Genomic DNA, 20,695 nt, shown 5'->3' with positions numbered 1-20,695 from the left:
GTAAATAAGTACAAATGTTTATTATAAATGCAACAGGAAATAATTTAACAATGACTGCAGTGTGATTGTAAAGTAGGATTTCTGTGACATAAACCTCATGATGAATTTTTTAATGGTCATTTCCACTTGTAATTTCTCCAAAATATGTAATTGCCTTTAATGTTGTTATCAAGACAGAGTAATTTCTAAAATATGAATTTGAGTGCAATAAGTGGAGAGCTTCTACTTGTGCAAATATCTTTATATATATAAAATGATATAATATAATAATATAAAATGAAACAGCTTTTTAAAAAATAATTAAATAGTTGCTGTTGAAAGAGCCTTTTATTTAGAAGCAGGTGATGTTATGCTGAATTCTCAGGACCAGATGAAGGTCTCTTCTGCAGCTTTGAACTCTGGTGGTGTTGCTGAAGAGCAGAGATGTTTTCTTTCGACTGGACTTCGTGGTGTTCAGCTCATCAATGGAAGTTTGGTTGTCTGCACAGCAAATGTTCCTGATAGGGACAAATACAAATTTTTTTTAAATATAAAGAAACACTAAACAGTTTATATATAAAAAAGAAAAAAGAAAAAACGGGAAAAAATGATGGAAAAAAAGTTATTTAAAGTTGAGCTTTTGTGGTGTCTGAAAAAAGCTGTAGCTTTATTTGGTAAAAATAAAAGACTGAACCATTTACAAATTAAAGTGTTCACTCAGATCAACTGTGCTAAAAGGCTACGCTAACATTAGCTAATCATTAAACCTTCACAGCAGTTCAGCAAACATCACGTTTTATTTTTACATTATTCTCACCTCGATAAAGCTGCAGAACTAACCTCCGTTGGGCAAACTGGGACTTCGCATATATCCGAAAAGTGGGAGATTTTGGACTGAGTGGATTTGCTCCATCACCCCGGCTGCCTGCCTCGCTCTGCCCAGTGATGATGCCTGAAGGCCGGCTTCTCCGTGCGAGTCGGCCTGCTGTCGCGGTTCAATCGATATCCCACCAAGTCGTCAGTCCTCCCTCGGTCGGCGTCACTCCGAAAAGTAGCTGAAAAAAGCTTCTCCCAGCAGGGTGATGGGATAATCGTTCTACTGCTGTTTTTAAAGCTTTTTCGTGGTTCAGGCGACTCAAATTCAAGATGGTCATCGCTGAACTTTTTTCAGGTTGTGGAAACAGCCAGAGTGTGACGTAGCCGCAATCTCCGCCCCCTTGCCGCTTCCGAAGCGACACGTCTGACGTCATGCGTTGGATGCGTTTTCAACACGTCTGACGTGTTGAAAATGCATCCGACACATGACGTCAGACGCGTTGAAAATGCATCTGACGGATTGGGAGGCGTTGACGGATTGGCCTGAAGTATTCAGTGTGAAAGGCTCATAATATGTATCTCTGGTGAAAATGTCATCAAAATCCATGAAATGGTTTTGACGTATTCTTGCTAAAAGACAGACAAATAAATAAATAAATAAACAGTGATAATTTTATTACATCTTTGGCGGAAGGAAAAATGTTGATGAGTGAATTCTCTGCAGTCTTCAACACAACATTTAAAGGTGGAGACCCATTTGGTTTTCCACAAAATGAACAAGACGTAGCTACTGTATATCAGCTCATGTTATTGCTGGTAAAGTATTTGATTTGGGGTTTCCAAGGTCCACACAGTCAGTTCACTCTGACGTCTTACAGATGACATCATGAAGGACGGGCATGCACCTGGACAGTTGAATGATCCCATTATCCCTCACTAAGCTGACTGACTTCCTGATGCCACGCCCCCACACGTTTTTACATGAACTCTAATTCCATTGTCTCTTCTGTTCACCTTATTCAGCCCCGCCCACTTTTACAACAGAGGCATTTCCGTTTTGGCCCACGGGTCATAACAGAGTGAGAAGATGACATGAAAAAGTGGCCCTCGATGCCAATATTGTTAGCTACTTTGTGTGGATGGTTTGGCTATGCGGAACTATAAAAGCACAGAAGCCTATCAATATCTCCTTGAATCAAGTTAAAATACTACCCGACAAGTAGTACCACCGTAATACCAAGATTACGTAACGTTAATATATGTATGGTGTTATTTCATGCAGTGCTTGGTTGTATCAAATGCCAGAAAATGAGTAAATTACATGGCAACTAACACTACAAACACAGCTTACCCGTTTGTCTCTTTAGCATCCGCCGTAGCTTCTTCAATGGAGCGTTGTAGCCCAACCATTTCCAGGATGCAGTGGTGTGGGTTTTTTCTCCACAAAATAAAAAGAACAGACATAGGGACGTTTGGGTGGATTTTTCAAATTCAGCGCCTTTAGCCAGCACCGGAGATCCTCGTCTTTCGATGGAGGAGGGAACAAGTTAAATGCTCGTCCACAGCACTCAGATCTCTACTTTCCATGTTCAAAACATCGTTCTGAAAGTCATAGTTTCCTCTTCTTCCAGTTGTTGTGGCACCCAAGAACAAGGCATTTAATGCTGCTCATGTTTGGGACACTTCTAGTGTACTGTTTCCCACGTAGCCAATGATCAGACCCAGTGGCAAACCGGAAGTTGCTTAACAAAATAGAGCTGCCCACCCTGACTTCCTGAATAAGGTGAATAGTATTTATTTGTTTGTTGGCGATGTTTACTTTAATAGAACATCACACTTGTGCATCGTGCACGGGCTAAAGCGACCTCCCCTCTGTGCATCGTGCACGAGCTGAAGCGACCTCCCCTCTGTGCATCGTGCACGGGCTGAAGCGACCTCCTCTCTGTGCATCGTGCACGGGCTGAAGCGGGTCCCTGACCGGAGTCAGCGTGTGAGGCTGGGAAAAAATGTCTCGAACACTCGGGTTCTCAGCACAGGATCTCCACAGGGCTGTGTCCTTTCCCCTCTGCTCTTCTCCCTGTACACTAACTGCTGCACCTCCAGCCACGACTCTGTAAAGCTCATCAAGTTTGCGGACGACACCACCCTCATCGGACTCATTTCGGATGGTGATGAGTCTGCCTACAGGAGGGAGGTGGACTGACTGGTGACCTGGTGCAGCAGCAACAACTTGGAGCTCAACGCCCAGAAAACAGTGGAGATGATCGTGGACTTCAGGAAAGCCACAGCCCCCCCGCCCTCCCTCGCCCTCACCAACAGCCCCATCACCACTGTGGTCTGTCACCGCTTCCTCGGCACCACCATCACCCAGGACCTCAAGTGGGAGTCAACCATCAGCTCCCTCATCAAGAAGGCCCAGCAGAGGATGTACTTCCTGCGGCAGCTGAAGAAGGCCAAGCTGTCTGTACAGCTGATGGTGCAGTTCTACACGGCCATCATCGAGTCCATCCTCTGCTCCTCCATCACGGTGTGGTACGCCGGGGCCACAGCCAGGGACAGACACAGACTGCAGCGCATTGTGGCCTCTGCTGAGAAGGTGATCGGCTGTAGCCTTCCATCTCTCCACGACCTGCACGTCTCCAGGACTCTGGGCCGAGCAGGTCGGATCACAGCTGACCCATCTCACCCTGCACACGGTCTGTTCAAACCACTCCCCTCGGGCAGGAGGCTACGGTCCATCCGGACCAGAACCTCCCGCCATAAGAACAGTTTCTTCCCCTCTGCCGTTAGACTCATGAACTCCTCATAACTCAGTCACCTTAAGCTTAACTCTGTCACTTTATCATCTTATCACGGGTCACTTTAGACAGTGTACTTTGGTTTTTAATTGCACTCCTCCCACTGCACTGTTTTTTCTGTTTCTGTTTTTCTGTTGCACACAGCCTTTCATATTTCATATTTCTTTTTTTTTATCTTAGATTTTATCTTATTTTGACACATATGTTATATTTTATTTTATCTTAGCATTTTATCTCTTCTTAATGTTGCACCATTGTACCGAAGCAAATTCCTAGTCTGTGAATCCTGTTCACTGGCAATGGCAATAAACTTCCTCTGATTCTGATTCTGATTCTGATTCTCTCCGTGCATCGTGCACGGGCTGAAGCGAGGCCCCCTCCGTGCATCGTGCACGGGCTGAAGCGAGACCCCCTCCGTGCATTGTGCATGGGCTGAAGCGAGGCCCCCTCCGTGCATCGTGCACGGGCTGAAGCGAGGCCCCCTTTGTGCATCGTGCACTGTGCTCCATGCATCAGGCAGGGACGCAGAGCACCTCACTGTCAGTCTCAGTGAGGAAAACACCGTCACAGAAATCATGTTCTCGACTTTCATTTGTGCATTTCCCAAATGACTGAGCTGTTCCCTTAAAGCTGTACAGTTTGAGTTCATTCATCTTCAACATTCTGCTCCGTCCCTTTAGTGTACCATCGTAAAAGGCTCTACATGAGGTGAATCATAGACGTTGTGGGGGTGGGTGGATGGGGGGAACATTTTGTGGGTTATTCTTTGGAATTACAGCTTTCAACAAACAAACAAACCTTTATGTGTTATATTTACACTCAACAAAAATATAAACGCAACACTTTTGGTTTTGCTCCCATTTTGTATGAGATGAACTCAAAGATCTAAAACTTTTTCCACATACACAATATCACTATTTCCCTCAATATTGTTCACAAACCAGTCTAAATCTGTGATAGTGAGCACTTCTCCTTTGCTGAGATAATCCATCCCACCTCACAGGTGTGCCATATCAAGATGCTGATTAGACACCATGATTAGTGCACAGGTGTGCCTTAGACTGCCCACAATAAAATGCCACTCTGTAAGGTGCAGTTTTATCACACAGCACAATGCCACAGATGTCGCAAGATTTGAGGGAGCGTGCAATTGGCATGCTGACAGCAGGAATGTCAACCAGAGCTGTTGCTCGTGTATTGAATGTTCATTTCTCTACTATAAGCCGTCTCCAAAGGCGTTTCAGAGAATTTGGCAGTACATCCAGCCAGCCTCACAACCGCAGACCACGTGTAACCACACCAGCCCAGGACCTCCACATCCAGCATGTTCACCTCCAAGATCGTCTGAGACCAGCCACTCAGACAGCTGCTGAAACAATCGGTTTGCATAACCAAAGAATTTCTGCACAAACTCCGCAATATCCGTGTAACATGCCTATATGAGTCGGCCGTCATCCGAACACGCCCGTGATCATCCGCAGAGGCACGCATGTCCGCAGCCAGGATTTTTGAGTAGCTCAAAAATCTGGATGCAGATGACATCCGCCTTACATACTCCATATATACTCAATTCATACACAATACATACTCACTCTATGCGCTGTATATCTGCTGTTAACCGCTGATATCCGCAACTGACGGGGATTTGTGGCTTGGCAGCGGACTGGGACAGTGTGTAAAACAGATATATATCGTGCCCATCATGTCCACATCACGAACTAAAATATGTTGTAGCGAATGCATACAAATTGGCCACCAATAAAGCGTTTTTATTACATCTGCTTTGCAGCTGATTTGCGGACAATCTGTGAATGCATAACAAACACGTCACGTAAACCCAAAGTACTATATGTGGCAGAAAGCGACATACCTGCCAGTCAGTGCTGGTCTGGCTGTGTAAATCCACAAAGACGCAGCTGCTGCAATCCAGGACTTTTATTTAACACCAACAAAAGGAAGAGTTGCTGTTTAGCCATAACTCACGCTGAAGTCTGTTTTCTGTGACACTCTCAAAAAAAACAAAAAAAACACCATCTCACACCCTGAGCGGCTTCCCCCCTCCCGCTCCCCAAGCTCATGAACAGTTAACCCTGTCATGACAACATGAACAACTCTGTGATCAACTTGTCCAAGTCCAGCAAATGCTCCAGAGGCTGTATTGTTGGTGTGAATAGTGTTGCCGAAAGGAGCAAGTGCGCTTATTTTATGACCGCAATGCAGATGCTGTGCACGCGCAACACGTGTGCGATGCATTCATAATACACCCGTAATACTGCCGTGATAATCTCAATGTGTTGGATCAGTTTCCTCACTACATGCATTATATAACCGTGATTGTTCATCATATATTCACTATATATTATTAATATATCCATAATTCATACTGGGACATTTGTAATTTTTGGCCATTTTGTTGCAGAACGCCCATAATTTGTGTACTCAATTCATGTGCAATTAATCCTCTCCCCAGTGGGACAGGGCCCTTAGCACTGTTGCTTCACAGCAAGCAGGTCATGGGATTGATTCCCACCTGTGGCCTATCTGTGTGGAGTTTGCATGTTCTCCCCATGTTTGCGTGGGTTCCCTCCGGCTTCCTCTCCTGTCCAAAGACATGCAGATTAGGTGGACTGGAAACTTTAAAAATTGTCCGTAGGTGTGCATGCGGGTGTGAATGTGCTTGTTTACTTATATGTGGCCCTGCGACAGATTAGCGTCCTGTTTAGGGTGTACCCCGCCTCATGCCCCATGACTGCTGGGATAGGCTTCTGCCCCTCGTGACCCTTAATTGGAGTAAGTGGTTGTGCGTGACTGATGATGATGGGGGAAACGTACTAATATACAATAACATGTATAAAGCTAAACAATTACAGTCGATAATCTCATAAAATTTGTTCTCCAATATGGTGTGTGTGCGTGTGTGTGAAAGAGTGATATTTTCCAGTTATATCTCTGCCTTGTGTGCTGACAATTCAGGCTTCTTTTGTTATTCTCTGTACTGATGGTAATTTTATGTCTCCATTAGACAGAACTTAGGAAAAAGCAGCCTAGTCTCACATGTTTTTTTTTGTCTTCCCATCACGAAATGATTCAAATTTTCATGACGGGGTTTTTTTTTAATTCACTATTACTAACCCTACTCCTACCCCCAACCCTAACCTTAAGCATAACCTAACCCTACTCCTTCCCCTAACCCTTTTAATTACGTGCAGCCATCACGGAATGAATTAGAATGAATTTGTGCTGCCATGACGAACATTTTGCACTTTTTGTGACAATATGACGAACCAATAGATTAATGTATATTTCGTGCTGTTGAATCACGACAGTCCGTGAGACTGGGTTGGAAAAATAAGCAGTGCTGTTGGCTGTTGCTGGGGCACTTTTTTGAAAGTATGCATCTGTTTTAAATGTTGGGATTTGAAGGATTAACAGATAGAACAAATCATTTGAAGGCATCACTTTGAGAAATTGTGGTCGTGTTTCTTACTATTCCTGTGGGGTTGACATTGGGACCAATATGCCCTTTAATTCAGCACATTCAAGGTTCAGTGTGTTGCTCACAGACATTTGATTAGAACCGAGTCCATCAAGTCTTTGATTAATGCACAATCAATAGTTTCTGAATGGTTAATTGGTGAGCATAATTACCAGATTAATTACTCATGAAAATTTCACACCAATTGAAGCTCTAACTTTCACTCTCTTTCCTCCTCTCAGGTGACAGCAGGCCGTAGACCGAGAGGTGACCCTCAGAGTCTCCAAGACCTCCAGAAGGAGAACCTTCTGCAGACGTTGCCCTCTGGCCCGTTTTCCACCAGGTCCAGGCACCGCTGGTCCCAGCACCGAAGCATGGGTGTCCTCCCCCCACCTGAACCGGAGGAGGATCCTGAGACCTTTATCTTTGACCTGAGGAATTTCCCAGAGCTGGCCAATGCAGACATGGGCTCCCAGAACCCCAACATCCAGGTCAACATTCATTTGACTGTAACAGTTGGCTGTTGTTACATGCATAAGTGTGGTTAAATACATGATCAACTAACCGATTCGTTGACTGAGTGACGACTGGGCAATGGTGTGATTGCTAAACTACCCACTGTTTTCAACCCATGCAGTTGCTATTTTCATGGCCAACATTAATACTAGGGGAGCTACGACCACTACCATGAACAAAAGACTGAAACTGCTTTGACCTGAGTACTCTATTGTAAACAGGGGACAAAGCGTGTCTCAGACCCTCTCCCCACTTTGTCCCCATCCACTGTACCGCCCACATTGTCTTCTATAAAGGTATTGTGTTGGCCATGTTCGATGTCTTTTTCAGAAAATGGAGTCTGTCTGTGGGTTCTGTTTCTGGGGACCTGGGCCCGGTTTTCAACGTGACTTTCAGTAAATTCAAACTGAGGAATATATTGATTTTGTTCATTATAAGGGGCAGTATCTACAATACGAACCGGGAGAAATATCACTGTGTCCCATCTTTCAGCAAATGAAAATATTCTTCCCATTGTACTTGTAACAATAGTTGTACATCGGGAAACACGGTGACTTAGCGGTTAGCAATGTTGCCTCACAGCAAGAAGATCATGGGATCGATTCCCACCTGTGGCCTTTCTTTGTGGAGTTTGCCTTTTTGCATTAGAACTGTAGTTATTTCTGTCTGAAAGTATTAAAATAATAATGATAATAATAATTAATAACAGGGAGGCATGATGGCTTAGTGGTTAGCACTGTTGCTCTGCAGCGAAAAGGTCACAGGTTTGCTTCTGACCTAGTCATTTCTATGTGGAGTTTGCATGTTTTCCCTGTGTTTGTGTGGGTTTCCTCCAGGTGCTCCGGTTTCCTCCCACATGCAGGTTCGGTGAATTGGAAAATTTATAATTGTCCAGGTCTTGAACTCAGTGGGACTAACCTGGTTCAATAAAGGTTAAATTAAATTAAAACAGTTCCCTGAACCCATAAAACTGAAAATTGTGATATCCACATCGAACATTTTCCAACAAAAGTCAGACAAATAGACACGTAGATGAAGTACACAGTGTGAAAAAGCAGACTATATGTACTACACCCGACCGCCGAGAAGTAAGGTCACTGTAGCTGTATAGGTTCTGGGCATGCTAACGAGCGTAAAGTAGTAAACTCACTCACATATTTGGTTTGAGAGCCCACATGCATATCGCAGGCACCACTTATTTGCAACCCTGTCTAGGTGTAAAGTGTTGGGTTTCTCACGCTACTTGTTTCTTGATACTTTATCACCCAGATTTGTGACCTTTGGCCTTTAGTTTTTGCACTGTCTCCTTAGCCACCACATGTCTCTAGTGTCCAGCGCACATAAAAATAACAGTGTTGGTTTCCATCATATATAGGCTCAGCTCACTTTCTTTTAGCACGGAGGGTTCATATCATCGCTGACAAGCAGGTGTTCCGCATTAAGTGGGCGATCGCAGGGAGCCGGGTTGGGTGGGGGTGTCCGAGTCCTCTTCCACACATTCACCTCAGTTCCTCTCCTTTTCATCATCTATCTCTCGCCATACGCCCTGTCCTTATGTACAGCTGGTTTGAGTAAGGGCAGAGTATAGAGTTACCATGTGCAGGACGTTTGGAACAGCGGGGTGCTTGAATCTCCTCACAGGGTTTGCAAAAATAAATAAAAATGAAGCAGGGAAATGTGGAAATTGAAATTGTACAACAGCCAAATGTGAAAGGTCAAAAGGTCTTTTTTGCAGTTATTTTTTCATGCGGGTCCCCCCCCCCAAAATGTAATATGAAAACTAAATCCATATAACTTCTAAGTCCCTGTTGGTAAATGATATAATAATTGATCAACGTATTGATTTATTCTGCCTAACAAAAACCTGGTTACAGCAGGATGAATATGTTAGTTTAAATGAGTCAACACCCCCGAGTCACTCTAACTGTCAGAATGCTCGTAGCACGGGCCGTGGCGGAGGATTAGCAGCAATCTTCCATTCCAGCTTATTAATTAATCAAAACCTAGACAGAGCTTTAATTCATTTGAAAGCTTGTCTCTTAGTCTTGTCCATTCCAAATTGGAAGTCCCAAAAAACCAGTTTTATTTGTTATTATCTATCAGTCCACCTGGTCGTTACTGTGAGTTTCTCTGTGAATTTTCAGACCTTTTGTCTGACTTAGTGGCTTAGCTCAGATAAGATAATTATAGTGGGCGATTTTAACAATCCACACAGATGCTGAGAAGGACAGCCTCAACACTGCATTTAATCTATTATTAGACTCTATCGGCTTTGCTCAAAAGTAAATGAGTCCACCCACCACTTTAATCATATCTTAGATCTTGTTCTGACTTATGGTATGGAAATAGAAGACTTAACAGTATTCCTGAAACGCCTTCTGTCTGATCATTTTTAATAACATTTACATTTACCCTGATGGACTACCCTGCAGGGGGGAATAAGTTTCATTACACTAGAAGTCTTTCAGAAAGCGCTGTAACTAGGTTTAAGGATATGATTCCTTCTTTATGTTCTCTAATGTCATATACCAACACAGAGCAGAGTAGCTACCTAAACTCTGTAAGGGAGTTAGAGTATCGTCCGTCAATAGTTTTACATCCTCTTTGAAGACAACTTTGATGCTGTAGCTCCTCTGAAAAAGAGAGCTTTAAATCAGAAGTGTCTGACTCCGTGGTATAACGCACAAACTCCGTAGCTTAAAGCAGATAACCCGTAAGTTGGAGAGGAAAGGGCGTCTCACTAATTTAGAAGATCTTCACTTAGCCTGGAAAAAGAGTTTGTTGCTCTATAAAAAAGCCCTCTGTAAAGCTAGGACATCTTTCTACTCATCACTAATTGAAGAAAATAAGAATAACCCCAGGTTTCTTTTCAGCACTGTAGCCAGGCTGACAAAGAGTCAGAGCTCTATTGAGCTGAGTATTCCATTAACTTAACTAGTAATGACTTCATGACTTTCTTTGCTAACAAAATTTTGACTATTAGAGAAAAAATTACTCATAACCATCCCAAAGATGTATCGTTATCTTGGCTGCTTTCAGTGATGCCGGTATTTGGTTAGACTCTTTCTCTCCGATTGTTCTGTCTGAGTTATTTTCATTAGTTACTTTATCCAAAACCATCAACATGTTTATTAGACCCCATTCCTGCCAGGCTGCTCAAGGAAGTCCTACCATTATTTAATGCTTCAATCTTAAATATGATCAATCTATCTTTGTTAGTTGGTTATGTACCACAGCCTTTAAGGTGGCAGTAATTAAACCATTGCTTAAAAGAAGCCATCACTTGACCCAGCTATCTTAGCTAATTATAGGCCAATCTCCAACCTTCCTGATCACCTGCAGAGGAATGGTCTATTGAAGAGTTTCAGTCAGGTTTTAGAATTCATCATAGTACAGAAACTCTTATGGCTTCGGACAGTGGACTTATCTCTGTGCTTGTTCTGTTGGACCTCAGTGCTGCTTTTGATACTGTTGACCATAAAATTTTATTACAGAGATTAGAGCATGTCATAGGTATTAAAGGCACTGCGCTGCGATGGTTTGAATCATATTTGTCTAATAGAGTTACAGTTTGTTCATGTAAAATGGGGAATCTTCTTCACAGACTAAGAGTTAATTATGGAGTTCACCAAGGTTCTGTGCTAGGACAATTTATTCACTTTATACATGCTTCCCTTAGGCAGTATATTAGACGGTATTGCTTAAATTTTCATTGTTACGCAGATGATACCCAGCTTTATCTATCCATGAAGCCAGAGGTATGTTATGTGTCGGACGCAGCTCGGAGAACCGACCAGCGTTGAAGGACCCAGTATGAAATAAGCAGAGCACGGTACAAAGGCTAACTGAATTAATACATAACAGTGAAAATGTAATAACAGAAAGGTGCGGCCTGGCGTGGTGCGCTCCCAGCAGCGCTAACGGTCCGGAGCCAGAAGCTGTTTCGGACCCAAGGACCCCGCCGACACCCCCCAGGTGGCCGCAACAACCGAGTCTGTGAAAGAAGGAACCATTATGTGAGTCCACACTCTACACACAGAACACTTAAAGGTGTACAAACAGCAAACACTTCCTGGCTTGATTACTGATCAGCTTCCCAACCTGCAGGCATGGAACATCCCGTTCACAAAACTCCACCGCAGTGGAAGCTGATACATGACTAACATACAGCTCAATACAATAAGGTGTGAGGGACACCACATTTACTGACTGTATAACTGTTAGTCACAAAATCCAACGTACCTCAGGAAGTGTGCTGACGAGCGTGAGACCTCACCCCTCCTCTTTCACAGACCGTGCATCAAACCTGGACATTCTCAGCGTCCGCTGCTGATGAGATGGCTCCCAAGACGACGATCTCACCCGTCTGGTCACAAGGTCGAGTCTCTGGCAAATACACACTGTGCACTCCAGTCTTAAATGCCAACATGCTCCAATCCATCCAGATGCACCTCAGCTGTGAGTCCTGACGAGTCGCAGGTGATCAGGGTGAGGTCCTGACAGCCTCAGCAACACAGCCACTCAGTCCCAATGCACGCCACCTGGGAGGAAACAAAAAGACAAACAACCGGCAGCCAGGCCCCCCCAGCCATATACAGTACCCCACCCTCACGGGAAGCCTCCCGGCGACCACACACACCTGGCCCAGGAGAAACACCCCCCTCTAGGGACCATGGCTGGAAACCGCGTCTGCGTTCGTCCTCCAACAGACTGGTTGAACTGGCTGCATCTTTGCCCTTGTTTGACAGTCTCAGCACAGGTGTGGCCAGGAGTTCCTACACCTGTGCGGTCAGCCTTTAACCAAACATGTGTGATTAGTCAGAAAACAAAACAACCAAAACATCCCCCCCGCCCCAGGGGACCGTCCCATCAAACCCCAGGGAAGGGGAGAAAGGAAAAACAACCCAACCCAAGCCCACAAACAAAAACACTAAAACACCCCCCCCCCCCAGAGGACCGTTCCATCAAACCCCAGGGAAGGGGAGAAAAGAAAAACAATCCAAATTTAAGCTCACAAACAAATGCCAAATACCCCCCCCCTCCTCCCCCCCAAACGACACGTAGGGACCAACACCCCCCAGAGGGCCACCCGCCAGCTCCAGGAGTAATAACCACGGCCGAGGTCCCTCTGGGATCCAACGTCACCCACGGGGACCACCAGCGCCCCCCAGAGGACCACTCGTCAACCCCAGGAGACGCCTCCCCGCATGACTAATGGACCCAGCCCCGGCCGTCCACGGCTAGATGGACCCAACGCCCGTTCCCCCCCAGAGGACACCACAGTCAAACCCTGAGGGCGGAAACTGGGGGAGGGAAAACAAAAAAAAACCCCAAACCCCCCCCCCCCTCCCCTCCCGGGTGCAGAGGCCACCTGGGAAATGCCCAGCACAACCTAACTGCACCCCTCCAGCAATGCCGACACTACGGCACACCCGGCTGGAGTCAGAGGAGAAGAGAGGGCATAACAAAAAACAAAGAGAAAAAACAACCCAAAGACACCCCATCACCCCCCAGGGGACCGTACCATCCAACCCTGGGGATGTGAAACAAAAAGAAACAAAGGAAAAAAAAAACAAAAAAAAAAACAGACCAACACACAGTTGTTTGGGTCCCTGTTCTCTTTGTGTTTTTTTTGTTTTTTGCAAAGGCTACAGGGTCACACCCCCAGACAAATAGTGGACAACAAAAAAGAAAAGCCCACACAAAAACCAACTCAAAAAACACCCACACAAAATGAACTAACACAAAACGAATCAGTGAGTTATACCGTCAAGCTCAACCAAATGGAACACACCTGTTCCTACTCAAGAGCTTGACGGTAACGTGATTCAGTCACCACAAGGGGGAACCAGAGTGCTAAAAATGAAAAAACCCCTTGGGCGACAGAAAAAAACAAACGAGCTGCTTTTGTGTGCGCAGCTGAGTGCAACACACAACCAAAATGTGCTCAACTAAATAACGCCGGAGCTGATACAACAGACGCAGTAGTTACCTTTCTCCGGGGAAACGGGGCTATGACTGTAACACAGGAAGCCCAGCGACCCGTGCTAACAGAGCTCCGCCGTGCGCGTGAACCCATTACAAACGCACTCTTGCAGCTCCCGTTTACACCTCTTATCCGGTCGGAGTGTGACGCGAAGCCGTCGCCAGTCACACTCCACCACGACCCACGGATAAGGCACAACACAGGAACACGGCTGCAAGAGAGCACAAATTAGTATCCAGCAATGGGTTTCAAACACGCACCTTCCGGGCGGAGAGCCCCGCAACTGATCCGGATAACCACTGACGTCTGCTGCCGCCTTCCCGGCGCGTTACCGTCTCTGCTACCGCTGGCTCCGTGATGTTTGGCCAGAGACTACTGTTATGTGTCGGACGCAGCTCGGAGAACCGACCAGCGTTTGAAGGACCCAGTATGAAATAAGCAGAGCACGGTACAAAGGCTAACTGAATTTAATACATAACAGTGAAAATGTAATAACAGAAAGGTGCGGCCTGGCGTGGTGCGCTCCCAGCAGCGCTAACGGTCCGGAGCCAGAAGCTGTTTCGGACCCAAGGACCCCGCCGACACCCCCCAGGTGGCCGCAACAACCGAGTCTGTGAAAGAAGGAACCATTATGTGAGTCCACACTCTACACACAGAACACTTAAAGGTTTACAAACAGCAAACACTTCCTGGCTTGATTACTGATCAGCTTCCCAACCTGCAGGCATGGAACATCCCGTTCACAAAACTCCACCGCAGTGGAAGCTGATACATGACTAACATACAGCTCAATACAATAAGGTGTGAGGGACACCACATTTACTGACTGTATAACTGTTAGTCACAAATCCAACGTACCTCAGGAAGTGTGCTGACGAGCGTGAGACCTCACCCCCTCCTCTTTCACAGACCGTGCATCAAACCTGGACATCTCAGCGTCCGCTGCTGATGAGATGGCTCCCAAGACGACGATCTCACCCGTCTGGTCACAAGGTCGAGTCTCTGGCAAATACACACTGTGCACTCCAGTCTTAAATGCCAACATGCTCCAATCCATCCAGATGCACCTCAGCTGTGAGTCCTGACGAGTCGCAGGTGATCAGGGTGAGGTCCTGACAGCCTCAGCAACACAGCCACTCAGTCCCAAATGCACGCCACCTGGGAGGAAAACAAAAAGACAAACAAACCGGCAGCCAGGCCCCCCCAGCCATATAACAGGATACACACCAATTAGCTAAACTGCAGGATTGTCTTACAGACATAAAGACATGGATGACCTCTAATTTCCTGCTTTTAAACTCAGATAAAACTGAAGTTATTGTACTTGGCCCCACAAATCTTAGAAGCATGGTGTCTAACCAGATCGTTACTCTGGATGGCATTTCCCTGATCTCTAGTAATACTGTGAGAATCTTGGAGTCATTTTTGATCAGGATATGTCATTCAAAGCGCATATTAAACAAATAGGTAGGACTGCCTTTTGCATTTACGCAATATCTCTAAATCAGAAAGGTCTTGTCTCAGAGTGATGCTGAAAAACTAATTCATGCATTTATTTCCTCTAGGCTGGACTATTGTAATTCATTATTATCAGGTTGTCCTAAAAGTTCCCTAAAAAGCCTTCAGTTGGTTCAGAATGCTGCAGCTAGAGTACTGACGGGGACTAGCAGGAGAGAGCATATCTCACCCGTGTTGGCCTCTCTTCATTGGCTTCCTGTTAATTCTAGAATAGAATTTAAAATTCTTCTTCTTACTTATAAGGTTTTGAATAATCAGGTCCCATCTTATCTTAGGGACCTCGTAGTACATATTACCCCATTAGAGCGCATTCGCTCTCAGACTGCGGGCTTACTTGTAGTTCCTAGGGTTTGTAAGAGTAGAATGGGAGGCAGAGCCTTCAGCTTTCAGGCTCCTCTCCTGTGGAACCAGCTCCCAAGTCAGATCAGGGAGACAGATACCCTCTCTACTTTTAAGATTAGGCTTAAAACTTTCCTTTTCGCTAAGGCTTATAGTTAGGGCTGGATCGGGTGACCCTGGACCATCCCTTGGTTATGCTGCTTTAGACGTAGATTGTGGGGGGGTTCCATGATGCACTGTTTCTTTCTCTTTTTGCTCCGTATGCATCACTCTGCATTTAAATCATTAGTGATTGATCTCTGCCCCCTTCACGGCATGTCTTTTTCCTGGTTTTTTCCCTCAGCCCCACCAGTCTCAGCAGAAGACTGCCCCTCCCTGAGCCTGGTTCTGCTGGAGGTTTCTTCCTGTTAAAAGGGAGTTTTTCCTTCCCACTGTGGCCAAGTGCTTGCTCATAGGGGGTCGTTTTGACCGTTGGGGTTTTTCATAATTATTGTATGGCCTTGCCTTACAATATGGAGCGCCTTGGGGCACTGTTTGTTGTGATTTAATAATCTGATTTCATTCCTTTGTTATTTCAAAGGGAATACACGTGTAAACATGGTCAATGGGAAAACATGTGCTAAATTCAACATTTTTTGACTCAGTAGTGTTGTCCTGGGCAAATAATTTTGTGTGTGATCAGCAAGTTTGAAGAGTAAGGGTCCTGTCTCATGGAGAAGCAGTTGGGAGATGCGAATTAGAGACCAAACACACAAACGAGCAACAGTGTCGCAGTTGGTATCTCACTGAAGTGGCCGCTCTCAGCTGTAAGATGAATGACATGTTTGCACATAAAGTGTTCGGCTCTTATTATCCTGCCATCATCCATGTGAATTGACTGTGGAAATTCCCCCCCTTGTTCCCAACAATGGCAAAATAAAATAAAATAAATAATAAAATATTAATAACTTAAAAAAATATAATAACTACAGTACTGCTCGTAGAGCGCAAACCTCCACCAACGCTAGTTCCATCCACAAATTTTTACCTTCCCACAGTTATATATATATATATATATATGATACCGGTACAGAGAATATAGACTCTATCTCAAGAACTCTGTGTGTTGCATGGCCATGCAAGTTTTGCTTGTCTTTCCATATGAGGTACTACTCATTATTATCTAATCATAATAATAATATTAATGACTTGAATTCATAGAGCGCTTTTCAAGACACCAAAAATGCTTTACAAGTTGCATTATTCATTCACTCACACATTCACACGTTGGTGGTGGTAAGCTACTAGACACCTACTAGTTGAACCCCAATTCCAGTGAAGTTGGGATGTTGTGAAAAATGTAAATAAAAACAGAATACAATGATTTTCAAATCCTCTTCAACTTATATTCAACTGAATACACCACAAAGACAAGATATTTAATGTTCAAACTGATAAACTTTATCGTTTTTGTGTAAATATTTGCTCATTTTGAAATGGATGCCTGCAACACGTTTCAAAATAACTGGGACAGTGGTATATTTACCACTGTGTTACATCACCTTTCCTTCTAACAACACTCAATAAGCGTTTGGGAACTGACGACAATAATTGTTGAAGCTTTGTAGGTGGAATTCTTTCCCATTCTTGCTTGATGTACGACTTCAGTTGTTCAACAGTCCGGGGTCTCCGTTGTCATATTTTGCGCTTCATAATTCATCACACATTTTCAGTGGGCGACAGGTCTGGACTGCAGGAAGGGCAGTCTAGTACCTGCACTCTTTTACTACGAAGCCATGCTGTTGTAACAGATGCAGAATGTGGCTTGGCATTGTCTTGCTGAAATAAGCAGGGTCGTCCCCGAAAAAGATGTTGCTTGGATGACAACATGCGTTGCTCCAAAACTTCTATGTGCCTTTCAGCATTGATGGTGCCATCACAGATGTGTAAGTTGCCCATGCCATGGGCAGTAACACACCCCCATACTATCACAGATGCTGGCTTTTGAACTTTGCACTGGTAACAGTCTGGATGGTCTTTTTCCTCTTTTGTCCAGAGGACACGACATCCATGATTTCCAAAACAATTTGAAATGGTGGACTCATCAGACCACAGCACACTTTCCACTTTGCATCTGTCCATTTCAAATGAGCTCGGGCCCAGAGAAGTGCGGCGGCGTTTCTGGATGTTGTTGATGTATGGCTTTCGCTTTGCATGGTAGAGTGTTAACTTGCACTGTAGTCCTGTGTGCTAGCTTCCCTTTATTCAGAGAGTAGTGGTCAACTGAGAACATGGTGCCATTTGGGGCCAATTGTGCTGAACTACTGAATGAACTTTATTTTTCAACTTTTTTTTAATCAGTTTCCCACATACAGCAACACATCCAGTACAGGTACTATCAAAATATGTATAAAAATATTGAAACTATCAAATGTACATGAATTTACAAGTTAAGATGATTTATGTAATTAATTAATTTAAAGCCTGACCAAAAAAAATCTAAACCTTTATTGTCATTTAGCTGTACATACAGTTAATAACGCAGGCACAATGAAATGGTGTTCTCGTAGGGGATCCAAAGAAATTTTTTACAATGAAACACACATTTATAAAACACACATCCTAACACCAATCTCCCCACTCACGCCACCCCAACCCCTCACATACTCATACAGGCACACACACATATCCCTGAGACGTCAGACTGAAAATGAAATGAAATGAAAATGGAATTGTCTGTTAAGTGTCCAAGTAGCAGCTTGTTGATGCTACTGAAGCATTTGCCTGATGGCAGCAATTCAGAGTGGTTGTGGAGAGGGTGTGAGGGGTCCTTAACAATGGTCAGTGCCCTTCTCCTGCAGCGGCTCAAGAAGAGTTCCTGGGCAGAGGGTAACTCAGATGACCCTCTCAGCTCCCATAACTATCCAGGGCTGCAGGGCTTTTTTGTCTGACATACTGCAACTGGAGAATCATGTTCAGATACAGTATGTCAGAATGCTCTCGACGACAGCTCTGTAAAAGGTCCCGAGGATGCTAGTAGGGAGAGAGGTTCCTTACAGCTTCCTCAGAAAGTGCAGTTTCTGTTGTGCTCATGTCCTGATCCCTAAAGTGTTCTAGTCCCAGGTCAGGTCCACTCTGAGGAACTTGATGTTCTCCACTATCTCCACTATGCGGGTGCTGATGCTGACGGGAGGGTGCTCAGGCCATGACCTCTGGAAGTCGATGATCGTCGCCTTCATTTTTCTCCTTCATGCACACTGCAAAAACTATAAAAATATGAGAGGAAAGAGTGAAAGCAGAAAAGTGTCAAATCACAGCCTTTTGCTGTGTCTGATCTGTTAAATCAGATGTGCACCTGTTTTTTTTCCACCGGTGTGGAAAAAAATAAACGGCCAGGCTTTTAATCATGGAAATTACTCCGGTCCCACATGCGAAGGGTTTTTCAATGGAAACGCATTGCGATCGGATGGGACATTTTATCCGATGTGAGCAGATAAAATTAGGAAATTGTGTTTAGGAAATATAATTTTAAAAGTCAAAAGTCAAAATCGCAAGCCCTATGCTTACAGTATGCACTGTATCGCAGATATTTAAAAGGGCTACTACAAGGAATTGTTTAAAGATACACCTGTGATTACTGTAAAAAAACTTTTTGTCGGAGGTGATGGTCTAGATTAGAGGATAGAGAAGTGGGCTTATGAGGAGAGCATCCTTCAATTTCTAGACCTGCTAACCTCCAACCATTGAAGTACACCAGTGCAATTTATCACTCAAAAGTACCCCCCACCAAGAAACAAAAAAGCTCAAGTAAGAAGTAGATATTTTCCACTAGGATTTTGTGACATATCACATGATCTGGAATGCAGCAATGATATACTGCAAATAATAATTCTACTGCAAATTAGAGTGTGGATACCTGATCGGAGCCCGACGGTTTGGGTTTGGACAGATATTTCGAAATGATACTCAGGTTGGGTAGCATTTGTCACGTCAGTACAAAGACACTAAACACACAGAACGTTTGTGAAATAATGTCATAGGCCTGCCTCTGTAACCTCAGCTGCTCATAATTAATGATGTTAATGTTGTTAAGAATGTAATTTAACATACTTTTTTTTGTCTTGGTGGGTCATTAATATGATTTATATTTGTCGTGAGCAGAATGCTGATGTGCGGCAGTTGGCATTACGTTTGCATCATGTGAAGCAGCACACAGAGTAAAAAAAAGTCTTATTCTGACTGTTGCATCCCTTCAAATGGATTCATCATCACATCCTGACAGAAAGTTTTGTCCACGTAACACACCGTTGCTTTGGAAGACGATATCTGGAAATAATTTAAATCCTTATTGTGGAAATTGAATAAACGAAGCGTGTTGTAAAAGGTTGACAATAATTAATTGACGTGCACCTACATGTATTAACAATGACAGAACTGTTACATGTAACATAATAAGCCTACGCCTGAGAGATTTTCATCAATTTACAATTGTTCTCCGTCACGCTTGTCTGTTATAGCAGAAACTGATTTACAGCTCGATATCTCAAGCGTGTATTAGCAGAGCCCGACTCTTATGAAGCATTGCTTCATTTTGCTTTGTTCGGGATTAATAAAGTTCTTTCTTATTCTTATCGCTTCATTTCACTTCGTTTGCCGAGCCGATTCTGACTCATATGAAGCATCGCTTCATTTCGCTTCGCTTTAAGCAGAGAGCGGTGTCAGGTCAGTTTTGTTTAAGTGTCAAAGCCGTAAAGCCGTTAAATTCTTCATTATGAATATGTGATCCTTATGTTTGTATTGATTTAATGAAAAGTTGTTGAGTTAGCTTTAACATTATTTGGAATAAAGCAGCTGACTTAATTGTACTATAAAAAATGAGTTTGTTTGGTTGACTCATCGTACCTCCTGAGGGAGCCGTAGCACACTCTGAGAACTTTGGGTCTAAAGGATATGTTATACCCCGTCACACATAGCTGGAATCACGCAGTCTGGCATCAGACTTATGAATTGGCGCACATCCGAAAGGTGTCAGATTTAATTTCCAAAACGTTCTGAGGAAGTCGACACAGTTTGTCAAAATCGTCCGATGGCCCCGAGTGTGACGCACATGTTCATAATTATCCGTGCGCCGTTGAGACGAGACACCAATCCAACAGTGATCCAGGTGTAATCTGACGATGATCTGACTGCAATTTACATATTCTGACGGCATCAAAACAGCATTTGAAACAATCTGATCGTGGTTGATTGAGCTCTGGGATTGATCGGTCACAGCAAAGCCTTCCGACA

General features: G+C 44.2%; 1 protein-coding gene across 2 annotated transcripts in view; it reads left to right on the top strand.

Annotated features, from left to right (window-relative positions):
• Positions 1-20,695, top strand: part of ism2a (isthmin 2a) — a 104,305-nt gene that overhangs the window by 24,453 nt on the left and 59,157 nt on the right. For both annotated transcript variants that reach the window (XM_034159642.1, XM_034159641.1), the window contains exon 2: positions 7,311-7,559. In XM_034159642.1, coding sequence (XP_034015533.1) covers positions 7,311-7,559 — 249 coding nt within the window. The remainder of the gene's footprint in view (positions 1-7,310; positions 7,560-20,695) is intronic.

The sequence above is a fragment of the Thalassophryne amazonica genome, chromosome 19 (genome assembly GCF_902500255.1).
Source record: "Thalassophryne amazonica chromosome 19, fThaAma1.1, whole genome shotgun sequence".
Taxonomy (NCBI): Eukaryota; Metazoa; Chordata; class Actinopteri; order Batrachoidiformes; family Batrachoididae; genus Thalassophryne; species Thalassophryne amazonica.
This window is presented reverse-complemented; position numbering and strand designations above follow the sequence as displayed.